The 18,578-nt window shown below is 37.3% G+C and overlaps 2 protein-coding genes and 1 non-coding gene across 4 annotated transcripts; all 3 read right to left on the reverse strand.

Moving 5' to 3' along the window:
* Positions 1 to 337: 337 nt before the first annotated feature.
* LOC109105745 (C-type natriuretic peptide-like) lies at positions 338 to 2,437 on the reverse strand. Of its 2 annotated transcripts, none has more exons than XM_042772239.1 (3): positions 2,206 to 2,437; positions 1,136 to 1,371; positions 338 to 1,041 (listed from the first exon to the last, which is right to left on the reverse strand). In XM_042772239.1, exons 2-3 carry the CDS (start codon positions 1,232 to 1,234, stop codon positions 742 to 744), a joined length of 399 nt encoding a protein of 132 aa, XP_042628173.1. In that variant the 5' UTR covers positions 1,235 to 1,371; positions 2,206 to 2,437; the 3' UTR covers positions 338 to 741. The 2 variants fall into 2 exon arrangements, with proteins under 2 accessions (XP_042628173.1, XP_018974564.1); XM_019119019.2 differs by having other exon boundaries at positions 1,136 to 1,265; positions 2,206 to 2,436.
* A 7,575-nt stretch (positions 2,438 to 10,012) lies between these two features.
* Positions 10,013 to 18,549, reverse strand: LOC109106395 (probable 28S rRNA (cytosine(4447)-C(5))-methyltransferase). Its single transcript, XM_042772237.1, has 16 exons — positions 18,408 to 18,549; positions 17,816 to 17,943; positions 17,657 to 17,696; positions 17,479 to 17,537; positions 17,161 to 17,390; positions 14,825 to 15,047; positions 14,529 to 14,728; positions 14,152 to 14,241; positions 12,728 to 12,815; positions 12,486 to 12,626; positions 12,152 to 12,291; positions 11,853 to 11,942; positions 11,608 to 11,730; positions 11,139 to 11,236; positions 10,881 to 11,017; positions 10,013 to 10,801 (listed from the first exon to the last, which is right to left on the reverse strand). Exons 2-16 carry the CDS (start codon positions 17,919 to 17,921, stop codon positions 10,356 to 10,358), a joined length of 2,211 nt encoding a protein of 736 aa, XP_042628171.1. The 5' UTR covers positions 17,922 to 17,943; positions 18,408 to 18,549; the 3' UTR covers positions 10,013 to 10,355.
* On the reverse strand, positions 14,308 to 14,449 carry LOC122148088. Its single transcript, XR_006162086.1, has one exon. It is a non-coding gene; the product is annotated as a small nucleolar RNA SNORA29 (small nucleolar RNA).
* Positions 18,550 to 18,578: the final 29 nt, after the last annotated feature.

Here is an 18,578-nt window from a genome sequence, read left to right on the forward strand (position 1 = left end):
TACATCGTATGTTGTTCAATAAATTCCTTAAAAAACTGAATATCTTGCACATACACCTCATTTATCAACCACTAAACCCTAGTCTGCCCACTCCTCATCAAAGAAAGATGTGGATGTGTGTCAGTTTGTGTGTCCTTGTTCAATAGGAGCTGATTAAGACTGTGAAAATCCTGTCACATTCTTCCATTTGCATATTTGCAGCCCATGAACTCGTTGATTTGCAGTGTGTGGGAGAACACATGGAGGATAACCTGGGTTTAGAAATGCGTAATAATAACACTTAATGGTGTCGGATCAGGAAACGCAATTAAGAGACATGCAGAAAGCAAAAAGAAACTTGATGTGGCAGAAATTTTATTCATGCAAAAAGTACAGAAGGTGAGCAGTATATGTTTATGTTCTGTAAATCATGCATTAGACTATCTGAGACATTACTTTAAGATCTTTACTTACTAGTAAACTACTAGCAGATTATCAAAATGATTGTATCTCATCTACATCTCAAGGAACAAAGTAACCACTCATTCTTGCTACCTTCATTAAGAAATAAATATACAAACAACGTCACTTCAAATCCAATGTAAAAATAAGTATATTGAAATGCACAATATAATGAATTTGTCCACCTAACTTTTGTAGAACTCTTTTCACAGGGTCCAAAACCTGACTAGAATTCAGTAATGACCTCTACCTAAAGCTAAGAGGGACAACAGTCATCTTGGTCCGTCTCTAAGTTCATTATTAGCAGCCAAGGCCACTCATAGAGCCGATCCGATCCAGTTTCAGGCCAAAACAGCCTCGGTTCCAACCCCTCCGTAACCGGTCCGGTGGAGCTCGCTTCTGATTGGCCAAAGCCCCCTTCAAGAGGCGGAGCCAGGCATTCTCATTCTGCACAGGTATGTCAATCCACTTGGGGTATTCTGCCCCCATTAGCCCAGAGCGGAAGGTCTGCATGGGCTCTTCTGACTGGTCACTCGTGAGGTTCTCAAGATCATCAAGGGTCAAAAGGTCATTGTAGCGCTCAAGGAACTGCTCAATACCCTGGATAGTGGAGACAGGAAATCTTTTTTAATGTCCTCTTACATTCTATTTACTACTTAATACTATATATGTTTAGTCCTGTGAGGAAGCCCACCTGCATGGCTTTGTCAGGGGTGTGAAGGGCTCGGGTGTGGCCTGGCACCGGATTGGCCAGAAGGACTAGAAACACCGCAAATACAGAGGAGCACAGCATGGTGCAATGGATAATGGCCCCAAATGCACCGCTAATGTGAGTCGGTAGAATAGATTTAGATGAGCAAATTTAGATGAACACACTCAAACACAGATAAAGGAAAGAGAGGCAGAGAAATAAAAACCCACAAAAAAATTCTGCAGACAACAATACATAGTACATAAAAAAATAAAAATAAAAAAACAGAACACAGAAAGAGGTTAGGTAATGTTATGCATTAAACATATAATAAATTCACATTTTCATATTATTACAAAATAGCATCTTGGAGTATGCTGTAACAGTATACCAGTAAATAGGTTAATCTGACACAAAAAAAATAAATAAAATAAATCAATTCAATTCAATCCTATCCAGACTTTTTACTTTTACTGTTTTTTGTCTGTGTGTATGTGTGTGTGTGTAATTCCTATGACAAAAATATTCACCTTAGATCAGTTATTAGTTTAATGCAGTATTTTTGTTTTTTTTACTGTATTACACTAAAAATGGAAAAGATTTTCTGTTTAAATCAGCATAAAGACAGCACTACATATACTACTATGATGTATAAAAAGCTCAACATGCAGAACATCAATACTTTTTTGAACATTACCGGAAAAAGGAATGATTTTTAAAATGTATTTTAATTTATAAATTTTTGCATTAAAGTAATTTGACAGAGTTCTTAATTGTCATGAAAATTATGTCACAAAGGTGCAAAAAAATGTTCCTTAATGATTGTGTTCAAATATGACCCAGAAATGTTGTTGTCAGGTTTCATGGGATTCACCCATATGCTATGCATTAAAAAATTCAAGCAAAAATGCCACAAGATTTTTTTTATTCATAAAAAATTTCAAGCAGTCTTACTGATATAAATCTCAACAAATATAGTTGTTAAACTAAGTTTTCAAAGTAAAAAATCTTTACTGTTTAACATGGTTTCATAATTTTCAAATTATTCAAAGTTTTCATATTGTTTTACTCACCAGTAATAGTTCGAGGAGCTTTTAAAACCTGACTGAATGCTTTAGTCCTCCATGCCACTGTCTCTCTCTCTCAACTCAGTTTTTGGCACCTGCTATGAGCATCCCTGTCTTTTCCTCTCCGCTCTCTTCCTTCCTCTGTGTGCAGGAATTTGATTTAATGCGAGTGGTGTTTGTATGTCAGTGTGTGTCTGTGTGAGCTAGATGAGTATGTTAATAGTTTCTCATATGTAAGGATGAGGTGTCTATATATCCTTTACCCCCCACAACACACACCTCTTTTCCCTCCCTTTTCTCTCTCTCTCTCCTTCGCAGATGCACATATACGCAAATGCACCTTATTATCTTGATGTCTCTCGGATGATGTCAGAGGTATGGAGGGGGTGTTTGATGTTGTCGAGGTGATCAGGGGATGCCACCTTCTGACTGGAATATGACATCATATGCACGCACACCGCAGGAGAAGTCGTGACACAAATGCAGGGCACCACAACCAGGTGTTGTCTCCCTCCGCCCTCTCCTTTAAATGATCTCATCCTTCCTTTTTTCATTCCTCATCCATCCCTCCATCCCTTGTCTCCTCACATCCTTCTGTTTGCAAGGTGTGACTTTGGCTGCCAAAAGCAACACCGGCTGGCAGAATATTGTTTCTATTGAGAGGAGGCCAACACATATTTAGTGGACTTAACTCAAGGAGATAAATAGAGCTTTCAATGTCTGTTTGAATAGGAAATAGACATTTCTAGCTGTTCCTGTGTCATGCACACACGTAAAGCAAATGCTTGAGTCCTAAACTCATGGTCAAAATCCATCATCCGAATACAGCTAATTTTTAAAGTGCATTTGCACTAAAAGTCACTTATTGAATATGAAACCTTTCATGTTTTCCCCATCAGTCCACTTCTGTGGGTCACTGTGAGAAATGTCTTTGTGTCTTTTTTTTTCTCTCTCTCTGTCTGTGAGTGCCATCACAGACTGCCAGTGCCATCTGCTTACTGCTCCCCCTGGCCTCAAAAACACAATATGAGAGCCAGCAGACACACACACACACACACACACACACACACACACACACACACACACACACACACACACACACACACACACACATGCACACACAAACACACATGTGCAATATGTAAGAATATCACTGAAAAACTCTTTAGCATACAGTGATTGTCATAACATACACAACTGTATCAATAAATATATATTGTACACTATATATATATACAGTATATATATAGATATATACACACACACACACACACACACACATTTGGATGATTAACAGAAAACTGCAGTTTTCTGGGAGAAAAAACCCCTGCATCGATTATATAATATGAAGGTCATGGGACTGAAATGTTGCTGTAGAAATTTAGAAAGTTGGAAAAGTGTGCGGAATTTCTTTTTTTTCTAATTTTATTGTACTTTATTTTGTCATTTGTTCTGCGCACTAATCTAGGGCATTCAGGTGTGTTGGGTTAATTACTGATTGCATTTTTAATAAAACAAAAATACAGGTAATTTTATATTATGGATATTTTATATTACATATGCTACTAATTTAAAATAAAATAACATTCAAAAAACATACAAACAAACTACAAACAAATATATGTAACATAAACAGAGTTGGGAAGGTTACTTTTAAAATGTATTTCACTACAGATTACAAAATACATGCTTTGAAAAGTAATTTGTAATGTATTTTGTTAGATTACACGTTTGGTAACTTTATCTAAATACTTTACAATACTTTGTAATGCTAATATACTAAGGTATGTAACAAAAAGGGTCCTCTGCAGAAAAATGACATCCACCAAACATAGGACTTGGCTTTCCTCTGCGAAGGAAAAAAAAGAAAAGAAAAAAGAAGGTGACACAATGCATTAAGAGCTGGGGTGTGCAAACTTTTTGAACTGGATGAATAGGGTAATTTTGTCTTCTAGGAACATGTAAGTATTAAATTCTCAAGAACATTACTAAATAAAAAAAAAATTAGTTTAAAAAAAATGTACACATCATCCTGTTCAAAACTTTACACCCCCCACTTTTAATGCATTGTGATTTCTTTGTAAGCATCAGTAATAGTTCACCTTTTGTAATAGTTGCATACGAGTCCCTCAATTGTTCATATAATGTGAAAAGATGGATCACACAATCATACAGTTGTTGGAAATGTGTCACATATGCAGAACAGGCTGGAAAACCTGAGAAAGTGCAGGAGCTGGAGGATTTTTCTGAAGAACAGCGGCCAGTTTAACTGCACAGGACAAACAAAGGACCTACAAAAAATCTATTGCAAAGCATGAAAACAGTCATGGATCCTTCAGGTTACAACAGACAGTTAAGATTCAAGGTTATGTACATTTTTGAATGGGGCTATTTTCATAAATTCAGTCATTTGAGTATAATGTTAAATATCTTTTATGTGAAATAGCTTATTCAGAACAGTACTAAATAATACCATGTAAATTTGATTATTCTCTTATTTTGTTACAATTATTACAATCTTGTATATTCTGCAAGGGTTATTAAAATTATGAGCAGAACTGTAGCTTGGGATGCTTTTGAAGAGTGTCATCAGAGTCAGAAAATCATCAATTCCAAAATGTTAATCAATAAAATCTTAAAACATAATGGGCAGTTTTATGAGGAACGTACATCTTTTTTTCTAGTTATGCCAAGCTCTAAAATATTTTATAATGTAGAAATTGTGTGGAAATATATTTTTAAAAATCCTTATCCAGTAAATCACAAGTGAGTGTACAATAAATTATTTTAATTTTAATTATAATTATTTTAGTTACACTTATTGTTTACAGTAAGTTAAAATAAGTTCAGTCTATTGAAAGCTATAACAAGAAGGCCTTTGAATATTGTTGTGGACAATGGGGGGCCAGGGAGTCACAAGGGTTGAGAACCACTGAAATAATTCATACACAAAGACAACTGAATATGTGTTGATATAAAGTGCAGTGTCACAACCCAACACAATACTATCACTTTAACACAGCACAAACACAATATATTATTAATTTATGATCTTACTCACAAACACAAACAGACACAACACAGTGTAACACAATAAAAATCTAAAAAGAACATTTCTAGAAAACCGCACACATAGCCCTGAGGTATCCCTGGCTTCAAAAAAGCATCAGCATCCAGAGAGGGGCTCTTGTGTTTGATCAGGTTGAAGTCAGTGTTTTTACGGTTGTGTACCCTGTCTGAGTTTCTCACACAGTGAAGGATCGGAGGTTTATCCAGCCAGCTGCTGCCACTAGCAACCAATCTAGCTGGAACCTAGCGACAGAGCCATTTACAAGATCTAATTTCATTCAATTTACATTACAGAGCCTATTTACTCTAATTACAGATATCAGTCAAATTAAAATGTACCGCATTTAATACGAGTTGTCAAAAGTTTTTTGTATACAAAAAAGTCATAATTTAGTTTTCGGTCATGTATTAACCCTCAATCATCCTTTGGGACAAATGTGGGCAAAATCTTTTTTTTTTTTATACTTCCCTTAATCTGAGCAGTACAAGACTTACTTGTGCTACTTTTCCTACTTTGCCACCTGAACACACACACACACACACACACACACACACACACACACACACACACACACACACACACACAAATGGACTCGATTCAAGAAGTTATGTGGTTGAAAAAAAAAATCCTTAATTTGTCCTTCATGGACAAAAGTGGGCACCCATAGGAAATGAATAGGAAATATTTTAATTCAGAGCATTTGTTTTATTTGTCCAATAAAAATCAATAAATCCAACACAATGCAGATCATATACACATAAACAAAGGGAGGAGCCTATACAACATTCTCATTGTGGCAAACACTCGCGTGCGCGCGCGCACACACACACACACACACACACACACACACACACACACACACACACACACACAGAAATAAGCATATTTTACATACAAATATAGTACTTTTAGAGGTAAATAAAAAAATAATAAATAAATAAATAAATAAATAAATGGGATCACATCTGAGACCTTTGTGCCCAAATTTGTCCACGAAGGACCATCTGCATTCAGTCATGTTTTAATGGAGGCTATTTTCAAAGCCAAGGACTGCAAAATAAGCCCATCCTCTCAAAATACAAGACTTTCACCCCAGACTTGATGGATTTAGTGTTACATCTATTAAAAAAAAAATTTTAAAAAAAGTTTTTACTGCAGCCATGCATGAACATGATTCCCTTCTCATGAATACTTATAGAAAGTCATTCAGGATTAGAATGACACGATTGTGTAAATGATGACAATTTTCTTTTTTTTTTTCTTTTTTTTAAGGTGAACTATCCTTTTAAGAAAATCTTCATTTGAGAGCTAAGTGGCTGTGACTATGAAATAGATTTAATAAGCATATTTAATTAAATAATAAATATAATTACATAGCAAATGTAGTATTAATTTATTAGTAGTGGATATTTTTTATTTAAGATTGCATGCTACAGTGAAAATGAATTTTGTAAAAATATTTTTCTTTTTTTGATCACATTTTTGATCCTTAAAAACCCCTAGTGTGTTTATTCTTCAAAAACCCTTATATAAACTCTTTCACCGCTATTGTCAAATTTGTTCTGGTATACAGTAGAGGGTGTTATTATCAAGAGACCAGGTAGGTTATTATGCCTCTTCTGAAAGAGTACTGAATCCCTGGATCAAAACACATTGATGAAGAAGCAGAAACAAACAATCACATATGTAAGCAGATGCATATGTAAAATAACGATATCATCAAACATTAAACAGCATATAAATCAAAAAGAGTTAAAGAGGAAAGAGTTCATTAGAATTTTTTATCTCAAAACAACAGCTATTATATAACCCCTTTAAATTCTAAACTAATACACATCATTATTATACAGTAGTTATGCAGAATGATTTGAGAAGTTTATTCAAGTTATAGGACATGATTGCAGACTCACACACAGAAGTAGAGATGTCTGCTTCTTGCAGACAGCAGAAGGTGCTCTTATTTTATATAACACACTCACCAAAACAGCAGAAGAGTAATTGGCCCCTACAGTCCTTTCTGACTGTCACTCAAGAGACACAGAGAAAGAGCCAAAGCGAGACAGAGAGAGAACGCTAGAATGAGAGAGAAGGTGTGTGGGAGGACGGGTGGGCGAAAAGAGAGGGATGAGACAAGGACGAAAAACGAGGGTATGGTAGGATACGGCTAGAGCCCACCAGCATGTCACCTCTGAGTGAGAGAAAGAGGCGAAGGTGGTGTGTGTGTGTGAGAGAGTGTGTGTGTTTTCTGTAGTTCTGTAGGCAGGGAATCTAGCAGCGTGTGTGTGTGTGTGTGTGTGTGAGTGTACGTGTACACGCATGTGTGGTGAGACATAAGAGTGGGCAGATTTGTCTGTGTAGGCGTGCGGGTGGGTGAGAGGACAACAGACCCTGAGAAGAGCACTACATTTCAAAATAAAGGTTTCAGAGTTCAGAAAGTTTGTAGTGAGATTGAGAGAGAGTGAGAGACAAAAAGAGGATGTAAAGGCCTGAGATGGGTAGTGATTCTGTCAGACCCAGCTGTGCACAGGACAAAACTAAGCAAAAACAGAGCGCAAACAAACATATTGTGGGAACATGGCATTTTGCATTAAATGAATGTCAAGATTAAAAGTTTGCCCTCATTTTGTATGGTTCTCTTTATTCATTTAGAGCACAAAAGGAGACGTTTTACAGAACGCTGCTGCACAGTTCCATACAATGAAAAGTTAAAGGGAACTGTCAAACATATGTTTGTCTCTGTGCCATTTCGTGAATCGAACTAATTTAGATTCAGAGCGAGTGAGTCATTTATGCTGGAGCCACTTTGATAACTGAAAAAGAACTCATTCAAAAGATTCATCCTTGTTAGGTTTCTAAACAGCTGACATTGACATGCTGAAATGTTGTCGAGAAAAGTGTTACAGGGCCATTCACGTTTTTGCATTTAAAAATGCAAGATGCAGGGATGTGGAATGAAAACTGATGGTCTAGAGATGTGTTTTTTTCAGGCTAGTGCAATTACGAATAAAACTAAACAAAAAACAAACAGGGTCGCTTTTTAGAGATGTCTTAGAGACCTTTTTTTAAAACCCATCTGTCTAATATCGCATGTTTACATACAAAAACAGTGGAGCACCCTAAATATTCTGCCATAAATGATTAAATACAATTAAATAAAAGCTTTTGAAATGATACTGAGCAAAGAATGTTTCATTTTTGGTTGAACTATTCTTTGGCTGAAACCGAGTGGTAAGATGTAGCTGGGTTTGACAGCTGTGTCTCCCAGGTACAGACTTCAGCGAAGGCCTACACGTTTCTGCAGTCATTCCTGATATAGGCAGCTGGAGGATATAATGAAGACTCTGGCGCATGTCCCAGCTGTGAGAGGATTAACTATACGGTCAAACTGTGCAGTCACGACACAAACATCCTCAGATGCACTAAAGAGAGACGGAGGCAATGAAAACAGCAAACATAGTGGAACATACATTAAAGGGGCGGATGGGATGGCACATTTACATACAGGCAACACCCCAGGCCAATGGAAATAATGTTAAGTATCTGTTTCATGTGCTAAATTGTTTTTCTGCTGCTGATTTTACTTCCACATCCTCATGTTTGAGTTGTTGTGAGCATGTTGCTATGCTAGGGAGTTGATTGGTGGCTGCTTACTAGCCCAAGTCAAAAAAAAAGCCCCAAATTTCTATGATATAGACCCTCTTTTCAAAAGCAAAACGTGAAATATCATAGAGAAGACCCCCGCAGACCCTCATGAATTTAGCTGCTTCTGAAATCGCATACCTAAGTGTAGATATTTCTTTTGAATAATTACATACTTCACAACTATTGTTCCATATATTGTGTTATGCATGCATTCTGGATGTACTACATTCGAAATGCATGTGGTCATCGTCAGTGACCTACCAGCACCACATACTGTTTTTCTGTACAGTGCAAAACAATGGAAGTAGTTTTTATTAAATATAGACTGGACACTTCTACCTCTGCAATCATATCTGTAGGTGATCATTATAATTACCCTTCTACAATACCTCTTAATCAGTGGGGTGTCACAAACTAGTGTGATCTAAAGCGCTTTACCCACAGGCCTGCTGAATGGCTTCACTTAGCCTTCAGCCACAACCTTAAATTATCTCCTTGCATGTAATGACTGCAATGTGATTAGAATAAACGCTTTGCCTACACATGTGCTACATTTCAACAGAACAGCTTTGGGAGGAACAAGTGGCAATAATTATGGAGTTTTGGGCCATCTTTTATGGAGACAGAAGGATTTCATGCAAGCTCAGAGAAAGCATCGCAGTTCAGAGGGTACTTGCTCAGGGCTTCGCGATGCACAATGCGTTAAGTGCGTTACCATGGTTACACAGGCACCGGGCCAGAAGGGTGGGAGGAAAGATCGCACACTACTGAAGTTCATCTGCTGAGCGTTTTAGCCATTTGAACCCGAAGAAACTTTTTGCGCACTGATAAATGTTCTATGGTGGGAGCGAACCGATGTGAAAAGTGGAGTCAATAGGTTCTGCTGAATAGCAGTCGTGATGCACTCGGGCTCAAAGAAACATTTCACTTCTACCTCAATAGTTTTTGATCTGATTTCTGAGGTGACTTCCTGAAAGGCTAAAAGGAAAGGTCAGGTTAAGACAAGCAGTGAAATATCATTTCAGGCACTCTCTTCCCAGGGAAGTTCTTTTAGTTATCGCCTCAGTACGTTTCAGACTTCACTTTTTCAGACACCAAACCTTCTTTTTTTATCTTTCTTTTTAATAGGTGTAAGAAAAAAGCTCAATCTTACAGGACAACAGACCACATACTCACATCCCTTTGCAGTATTTCAGTTAAATGTTTCTTTTTCAAAACAAAATCCATAAAAACGGACAATGAAATATACATTTATAACATTTTATGAGAAAGTCTTGAGAAGCAAGATACACAAAATCATTGTGTACGTTTCTAAAGGATGATGCTTAAGTCCCTGACAGCAAGCTGGGATTGGTTTAACTTCCTGTCTTGTGTGGAACCAATGACAGATCCCAGTCCTGAGCATACAGCTCCATGTGAATACACTGCGACACATGACTGAATTTCACTGTCCAACCATATTTTTTAACTTCTTAAACTTGTTTTTCCCCATTCTGTTTTTATTCTTCTTCAACAAGTTCTTCCTTTTCGTTTTGTTGTTCTTCTCAAACTGGCTTCCCTTTTTCTTCTCAATCACTACCTCTTTTGTTGAATCTCCATTCAGTTCCTTCACCTTCTGCTTTTTGTTAGGTTTCGCACTCTTTTTGGATGTTTCACCATCCAACTTAGCAATTTTGGCCTTTTTGGGACCATCAGATTTTTTATTCTCAGATTTCACTCCAGCTTTCTTCGTGATGATGGGCGTCTCAGATTTTTCTGGTTTTAATTTCTGCTTCTTGCCCATGTTGCTTTTCTCTGGAGTTGAAGCGGGCTTCTGTTGCTTAGATTCTGGTTTCTGGATCTGCTCCGATGAGGCTGCGGTCTCCGTTTTTGTAGATTCGACTTCATCTTCTGAAGAATGCGTTTGAAGGATTAAAATCAGATCAGAAAATAAACAAGATGTGGAAACAAATTGGAAATGACTACACACCTGTTTCTCTTGGTGCGGTGGGGATGGTGTTAGACAGCTTCTTTAGCTTGGCCACAAAAAATCCATCCATGTTTTGGGAGTGAGGGTAGAATCGGCGAGACAGTTTGAGAGAGGGATGGAAACGTCTTTCTTTGAATCTGTGGAGAGGAACGTCATAATTTCTTACGCTTTCTCAAGCGAACTCATTTTATTAACTCAATTTCAAAGAGTACATCCTTTATTGCTGTAGCTGGATCTCAAATAAGGTTCATTCATTACCTGATGAATCCCTCCTTGCCAAAGTCTAGTCCAGTGGGGACCAGCTTCACATTTCTCTTCTTTAAAGCATAGTCCACCACCCACTCATTCTCCTCTACCTATGGAGAAGACGAATCAAATCTTCAGAAGAAATTCATTTAAAAAATGAGCAATCATCAAGACATTTCAGTGGGTTTTCAGAAACCAGTTCATACAATCATTCTCCATCCATGTCTTCCACTTTTCCTCTAAATGTTGCATTGCAGCACACTGGTTTAAAATGCAATATCTGCATCAGTCCATGTCAAACCAGACAGAAATAGAAAAGGTTTTTGCCGCACCAACTCAGGTTTAGTTCAAATGTTGCGTATTTGTTGTTGGTGACCTAAAACTAAGGTCTGTAAAATATCTTTTTAACACTTCCAACACTTTCAATTTTATTTCAGCCAACCTATAATGCCAATAATGTGACTGACTATGTACGACTAACCATAATAGAGCATGTGCAGTAAACAAGGTATCCGCCAGTTGGAGAATCAGCATTGACTGAGTCGATAGCAGACAGGATGAGCTCTTTCTGCAGGTGAGCCGAGCGAAGAACATCAGCCTCATCCTGAGAAACAGAGATATTTTAAGTTTTTAATGGAGAATGTACATAAAAGAAACAGTCTTCAGAATAAAGGCTGGTCTTAAAAAGCTTTATCATCGACTGCCACAAAGAGAAAATAATTGTACCTTGCCAGTTTTTACTCCTGGATCTTTGGAGATGACTCCTGTACCCGAGCAAGGAGCATCTAAAAGCACTCGATCGAAACCTCCCATCACCTACCATTCAACATAAAATCTCTGATTACACACACATAACTAACCATATTAGTTGTATAGAAATTTATATGTATACGTATAAAAAAAAAAAAATCATGATATGTACCAAAAACAAAACAATGTTAATGACACAACATGATTAACTGAATGCAAAAAAAAAAAAAAAAAAAAAAAAAAAAAATGACAGAACAAGAAAGGATGGTGCGGACCTTGGGGAACTGTCTGCCGTCGTAGTTGCAGATGACAGCGTTAGTGACACCGAGACGATGGATGTTTCCCACCACGCTCTTCAGCCTGTCTGCATTTGCGTCATTAGCCACAATCATGCCTGTGTTCCTCATGAGCTGAGCTGCATCACACAAATAATACACATTTTGTCTTTCCGCACTCTCAAAGCATTTTAATCTAACATTGTAGAAATGTTTCGACTTGGATTCTTTGGTGTCGACTGTGCCAATAAAAAAGAAAAAGGCTCAACAGAGATTAGCCACTTTACAATAACACAGCAGTTGGTGTGACTGTCACAGAGAAGCATACGCTCACCCATATATGTGGTCTTGCCTCCTGGAGCCGCGCTCATGTCTAGCACTGACTCCCCCTCCTGGGGCGAAAGCGCCATTACAGGCAGAAACGATGACGCACCTTGCAACATGTACTGGCCTGACAAATATTCTGGAGTTGCTCCTGTGTAAAAGAGAGGATTACAACAAACATCAATGCTTACAGTCGTCAAGGATGGAGAATAAAAAAAAAAAGTGTTATTTTGATTTGACACTGGAACTAACCAATGGGAACAGAAGAGTCATAGATAACCAGCCCCACTTTGGACCATTTCCCCAGTGGATCCAGGTTCACTCCTCTGTTAATCAGAGCCTGTGTTAAAAAACAAGCCATTAGATTACATTTTGTGGGTTTTTTTTTTAACCTGTTAATGCGTGTTGTTTTGGGATGTTCCATTCACAAGTGGTCAGGTGAGACACCTGGTATCAAAATAGGGCTCAGATGTGTTTCTTGTGACCACTTGTCTCAGATTTTGTGACAGTGTTTTGAATACAATACTCACAATAAATGTTAAAATCGGCATAGAGTGAAAATGTGCCCAAGCTATTTTGCAAATGCATGTTATAGATAATAATGAATTAATCTATGCATTTTTAATTGAGTTTGTAAAACATTCTCGAACTCGATCTTCTGTTGAAAGTGACCAACGTCTCTCTAGTGAAAGGTTTCTTTATTCAAGATACATTTACTTTTAGAAGCAAATTTATGATTTTAACAAATATATATATTTTCTGTTTTCTTTCAAATCAAAGCATAAATATACGTAGAAAACGTATCCTTGTGGCGCGGCTGACACAGAAGAGCGTACACTGCCTGAGTTCAGCTCATATTCTCCAAAATGGCACTACGGTGATTTGGAGAGACACAGAGGAGATGAATTGTTGAATAAAGTCGTTATTCTTGTTTTATTCGTGTACAAAAAGTATTGTTGTCGCTTCATAACGTTACGGTTGAATCACTGATGACAGATAGAGTATTATGATGATGTCTTTCATACTTTCCTGGACCTTGACACTGTTATTTATTTGGCAGTCTATGGGACAGTCACAAGCCTCCCGGTTTTCATCCAAAATATCTTAAATTGTGTTCCGAAGACGAACAAAGCTTTTACGGGTTTGGAATGACATGACAAAATTTTCATTTTGGGATGGAGTATCCCTTTAATGCCATGATTAAATGAATTAAGATTTTGTGCCTTTTTCACATCTTAATACGTGATAAAAGACCAGTTAGTTCCAAATATATTTCCAAATTTAGACTTGCAGCAAACAAGAAACTGAGTGAGAGGCTGTTATTTTAATCAATGTTATTTGAACTTCGGATCTGCATGCCTCACATGAGAAGTCCTGGGCATGTACACAACTTTACATTTTTTTTAAATCAGGTGACTATTTCTTTTAAAAGCCACACATCATCTAAAATATTTTGCACAATGAATGATTGACAGATAGCCGACCTTATGACATTGTTCAGATGTATCAGGACATATTAGCATTTATTCTACTAATACACTGTGGTCATATGCATTTAGCCACTAGCTCTGATGATGTGATAATTGATCATGTTTTGGAACCCATGTTTTGCACCATCCAAGAAGGAAGGAAATGCGACTCGAATACAAAATATAGGAAAATAAATCTTTTCAGACCTGAGCCAAGTCTCTCCTCCTGGTTTTCAGGGTGTTGGTTCTGATGGTGACCGGCCTCTGAATTTCATTGGCCTCAAGAAAATCAATCAGCTGAAACAGAAGATTGCATCTGTACATCAATCAACATACAAGTCTTTCAAAGACAATTCTTTTCTGATATAGATGTACTGCCAATTCATATAGAGGTGGAGGGGGTGTGGCCATCCACCCCTTCAGATCCTGACAGACAGTTCCTCTATCCTGTTAGCATAGCCACACACCTTGTGAGGAAGCAGATGGGTGGTACTAAAACAGGAAGCATCTAAACTTCAGTGATTTAAACCGTAATAAAACCTGTTGTGCTAAGTTACTCCTCATTAGCAGATACTAACACACACCTCAGAGACAGGGAAAATGTCCATGAGCTTGCTGATGAGGAACTCGTTGTAGCTGTAGTAGGTGCAGAGGTCAGAGCGCAGCAGAGAGAGATACTCCGATCTCTCTTTACCCTCTTCTCTCTTCTCACTGAAGTGAGACAGCACATCCACATTATCTCTGATCCTCTGATGGATGGTCTGTAGGTCCATCTGTAAAAGACCTATATACACGAGAGATGGAGGGTTAAAATACACGTCTAGATCAAATAAAAGCTGTGAATTTCTATAGTTTGCTAACTTAATAAAGTTGGACTCACCCTCCTTCGCTCTATCCGCTGCAGCCGGGAGTTTGAATGTTTCAGTTTCGTCAAAATTTGCCTGTACAGTATCCTCTTCCTCCTCCTCATCTTCCTTTAAATCATCCTTTTCATCTTCTTCATCATCATCATCTTCCTCTTCTTCATCCTCATCGTCATCACTCCCTGGTTTCTTTCTTATTTGTTTTTTCTGTTTTCTTGCAGCTCTCTCAATTGGCAGAAGCTGACAGGGCAAGTAATGATAAGATTACAATAAGGATAGGGCTACGCATAGAATACTACACTGATTGTTTTTTTAATAGTGCTTATACTGTATAACAGTATGTAATGACAAATATTTCAAATAGTAGTATGCTACAATGTTGTCAGCCTCAATTTGTTGGTTGTTTATTTTGTGAAGCGTCTAAATTTCACATTTTAAATCCAATTGACCATTTGCACGGAGCGTTCTTTAGAACTTCTGCATAAAGATAAGCCAAGCTCGTAAACTTCCGGACGGTGCAGCATCATTTAATGTTGTGGTAAAGGTAAAGCTAGGTAAAGACTCTTAAGACACTCAGAAATCTCTCCTGCCTTGTTCTTGTCAGAGATTGAGAAACAAAATAATTGGGACACCATAAATTATAGCGGCATTAACATACAGTTTCATGTTGTTTAACAACATAATTTTAAATGCCAAATATTTAAAATATTTTAAAGCATTTATTATTTCTCAACTCTACAGCTGTGCAGTAAAAAGATAAAAAATAATAATAAGAAAAAAAAACATTAAAGATTCACTTTTCAGTCATGTAGATGACAAAAAAAGTGACTCCTGGCGGAAAACAAAGACTTTTAAGATGAAAATGACATGAAATTACCAGTAGATGGCAGCAGAGATTCACTCATTAGCTCATTTACCATTTCAACTGTCTAGAGTTTTCACCATAGACTGTAAAAAAATATGGACGTAGTGTCCGTGACGTCACCCATAGACTCCTCAATAGCGGTTTTGAAGCTCAAAGTGTGCAGAGCGGGCCGTCGCCATCTTGGCAGCGCGTCACCGCGCGACTCTCCCGGATAATCGAAAATGGGCAAAAAGGCGGGAGCTGGTTGCTGAAGCCACGCCCACCTAGCGCGACGGCATTGTCAGCAGCGGCAATCCAGCTGTCACTCAAGTGGCCACGCCCTTAATTATGCAGAACTTTAAGGCTTAATAAAATTTAAACGGATGAGTTATAAAAAAAATTCACCCCCCTCACAGTTGTCATGAAGGGCAAAATTAGCAATATAGACCAAAATCATTTTTTGAACCAGGCTGTAAACATGTTTTTTTCTGCTGTAAAGTTGGGCATTTTAACATGGGGAGTCTATGGCACTGACTCCCTTTTGCAGCCAGCCTCAAGCGGCCAGTCGATGAATTACAGTTTTAGTCACTTCCTTATTGGCTTCACGAGAGAGAGCGCGAGGTTGCCGCTCGGTTTTCACGTCTTGTTTTATAAAATGACTAGGTTACACTTTATTTTAAGGTGTTCTTGTTACAGTGTAATTATACATATAAGTACTGAGTAATATTAATTAACTACATGTACTTATTATATGGTTAGGTTAGGATATGGGTTTTGCTTAGGGTTACTTGCATGTAATTATGCATAATAAATTGTTATTATAATAGTAAGTACATGTAACGTGTAACACAGGCACCTTAAATAAAGTGTTACCAATGACTATTATAACAAATTTAATTTAGTACTTTATTGCACTTAAGTATAAGTTCAGTCTAGAGGGGTTGGGTATTTAAATACTTAACTAGTTAACTACAAATTAAATTAATTCATTTTTAATGGTATAATAATTAAAAAATAATGTATTAAATATTTTGGATTTAATTTAAAAACTAAATTTTTAAAGCTTTATCTGTAACTGGAAGCTGCTAAATATATTCAGCCAACACAGACGTGTTACTGCTGTATGTTTGTTGCTCTGAATTTAGAATTTCTCTCTTAATGCACAGCTCTATTTTTGACATCGGCTCATAAGACTGTCATGCTTGAAATGGTTTACGTGGAAGTTTGGTGCTCTTAGACAAACAAAACTTCTTCAAACTGTGAATAGATTATGTAGAGAAAACGAGCAAAGGGCGCTACACTTATAGCACAGCTGATTTTGACTGTTGACCGGAAATGAGTGAGCTGGCTTATCTAAAACCAGGAAGTAACCGTGCATATAATCCGTTTTGTAACCAATAAACATCAAGCCAAGATAGAGATGCTAAAATTGCTTTTGAGATTATTTCCAGTTCACCTCATATAGAAAAGGAAAGTCATACAAATGATTTTCATTGGTTGAAATCATACCTCTTCTCCATCACTGTCTTGTTCATCCCCTTCATCAGCACCATAGTCATCAACCATATCTTCATCATCATCATCCTCCTCCTCCTCCATTTCCTTTTTACCAAAACCCTCTTCATCATCATCATCTTCTTCTTCCCATTGGCTGTCACTGTCCTCATCTTCTTCAGATTGTTCAATCTTTCTCTTCCTCTGTGTTGGTTTTAGCCATTTACTGTTCTCATCCGAGAATCCTGAAATAAAAACGAATCGATTTACACATTCATGGGTGTACAAACATTGTAATTCCATCATAATCTCATTTTTTAAATGTTTAAATACCTTTTTTAGACTTTTCCTCTTGTTTGGGTTCTTTAGTCACTTGAGCTCTTTTTATAGCTCTGTTGAAATTTATTGGGAAAAAAAGAAATAAATAATATTCACAGGTATTTATCACAAAGATACCAAAATAATTAACTATGTGTAGTTATTCATATGTAATCATTTGAAAGAAACATACCGTTTTCTTGATCTGCTTGAAAGTTTTTTTGGCCCATCATCTGCAAACAGAGAATAAACCATTGTTATATCCATTACAAAACAAACATATAAATAATGAATCAGTGAAACAAGAAAATATAGCCCAATAAACAAATTGCTTAGAGAATGTGTGTTTTACCATCAACCAAAAACTTGGACAGCTCTGTTTCTGCTCCCTTCTGTTTTCTGGCCTTACGTCCAGGTCCTCTTTTCACCTTAACGGTGGGATCCAACTTCCTGCCCATGCTTGACCCCTACAAAGTTGTTCTAAGGTAACAACACAAGTAAACAATTAACAAGTTGATATTTGACCAGAATAGAAAACACCATAATTATAAAACAGAAACCTAGAGCGTGTGTGGATTGCCAGGGCATGTCCCATGTGGCTTTCATACTGACACACATAGGTTCCCTGTATTAAAACAGATGTCTAGCTTGTAATCGTGACAAATACACGTTTTACTGAGTCGACTGGTTGATTGTCAGACTCAGAGTGAAGCAGCTTCCAGTGTTTTACACAGGGAATACTAATATGTATTTATAAGGCCACCAAAAAGCAAACCCATTATGTTTATATTATTACAACGAATTGATTATCATGTTTAGATAGGAAACATTAAGATGTATTTGCACAGCGTTTACTAGCACGCTGCTGCAAACTATGAGACTAGCTTACTGTAAACCGCTTAAAACACAAAAAATCTCAGCAGATAAACCCATCAGATACTTACTGTTCAACAAAAACACACTCTTGCGCTTATCCTGGTCTTCTCTAGGACACACAGAGAAATTGTACCTTTAATTTACGGAGTGCATGTGTCGCGCACGCTCTGCTGTGAACTAGCGCACATGTGACTTCAGCACACGTTGGATTTCCGGTTCTTTGGAGTCGGATCTTTTAG

Source organism: Cyprinus carpio, chromosome A16 (genome assembly GCF_018340385.1).
Source record: "Cyprinus carpio isolate SPL01 chromosome A16, ASM1834038v1, whole genome shotgun sequence".
NCBI classification, from domain to species: Eukaryota; Metazoa; Chordata; class Actinopteri; order Cypriniformes; family Cyprinidae; genus Cyprinus; species Cyprinus carpio.

What these genes read in the sequence shown, in the direction of transcription:
- LOC109105745 (XM_042772239.1), bottom strand. Translation starts at nt 1,234, where the DNA reads ATGCTGTGCTCCTCTGTATTTGCGGTGTTTCTAGTCCTTCTGGCCAAT. An exon ending in CCCCTGACAAAGCCATGCAG is followed by an intron (nt 1,042 to 1,135) that starts GTGGGCTTCCTC and finishes TCCACTATCCAG; the next exon opens with GGTATTGAGCAGTTCCTTGA.
- LOC109106395 (XM_042772237.1), bottom strand. Translation starts at nt 17,921, where the DNA reads ATGGGCAGGAAGTTGGATCCCACCGTTAAGGTGAAAAGAGGACCTGGA. An exon ending in GGAGGAGAGACTTGGCTCAG is followed by an intron (nt 12,816 to 14,151) that starts GTCTGAAAAGAT and finishes TTTTTAACACAG; the next exon opens with GCTCTGATTAACAGAGGAGT. An exon ending in ACTGCACATGCTCTATTATG is followed by an intron (nt 11,237 to 11,607) that starts GTTAGTCGTACA and finishes TCTTCTCCATAG; the next exon opens with GTAGAGGAGAATGAGTGGGT.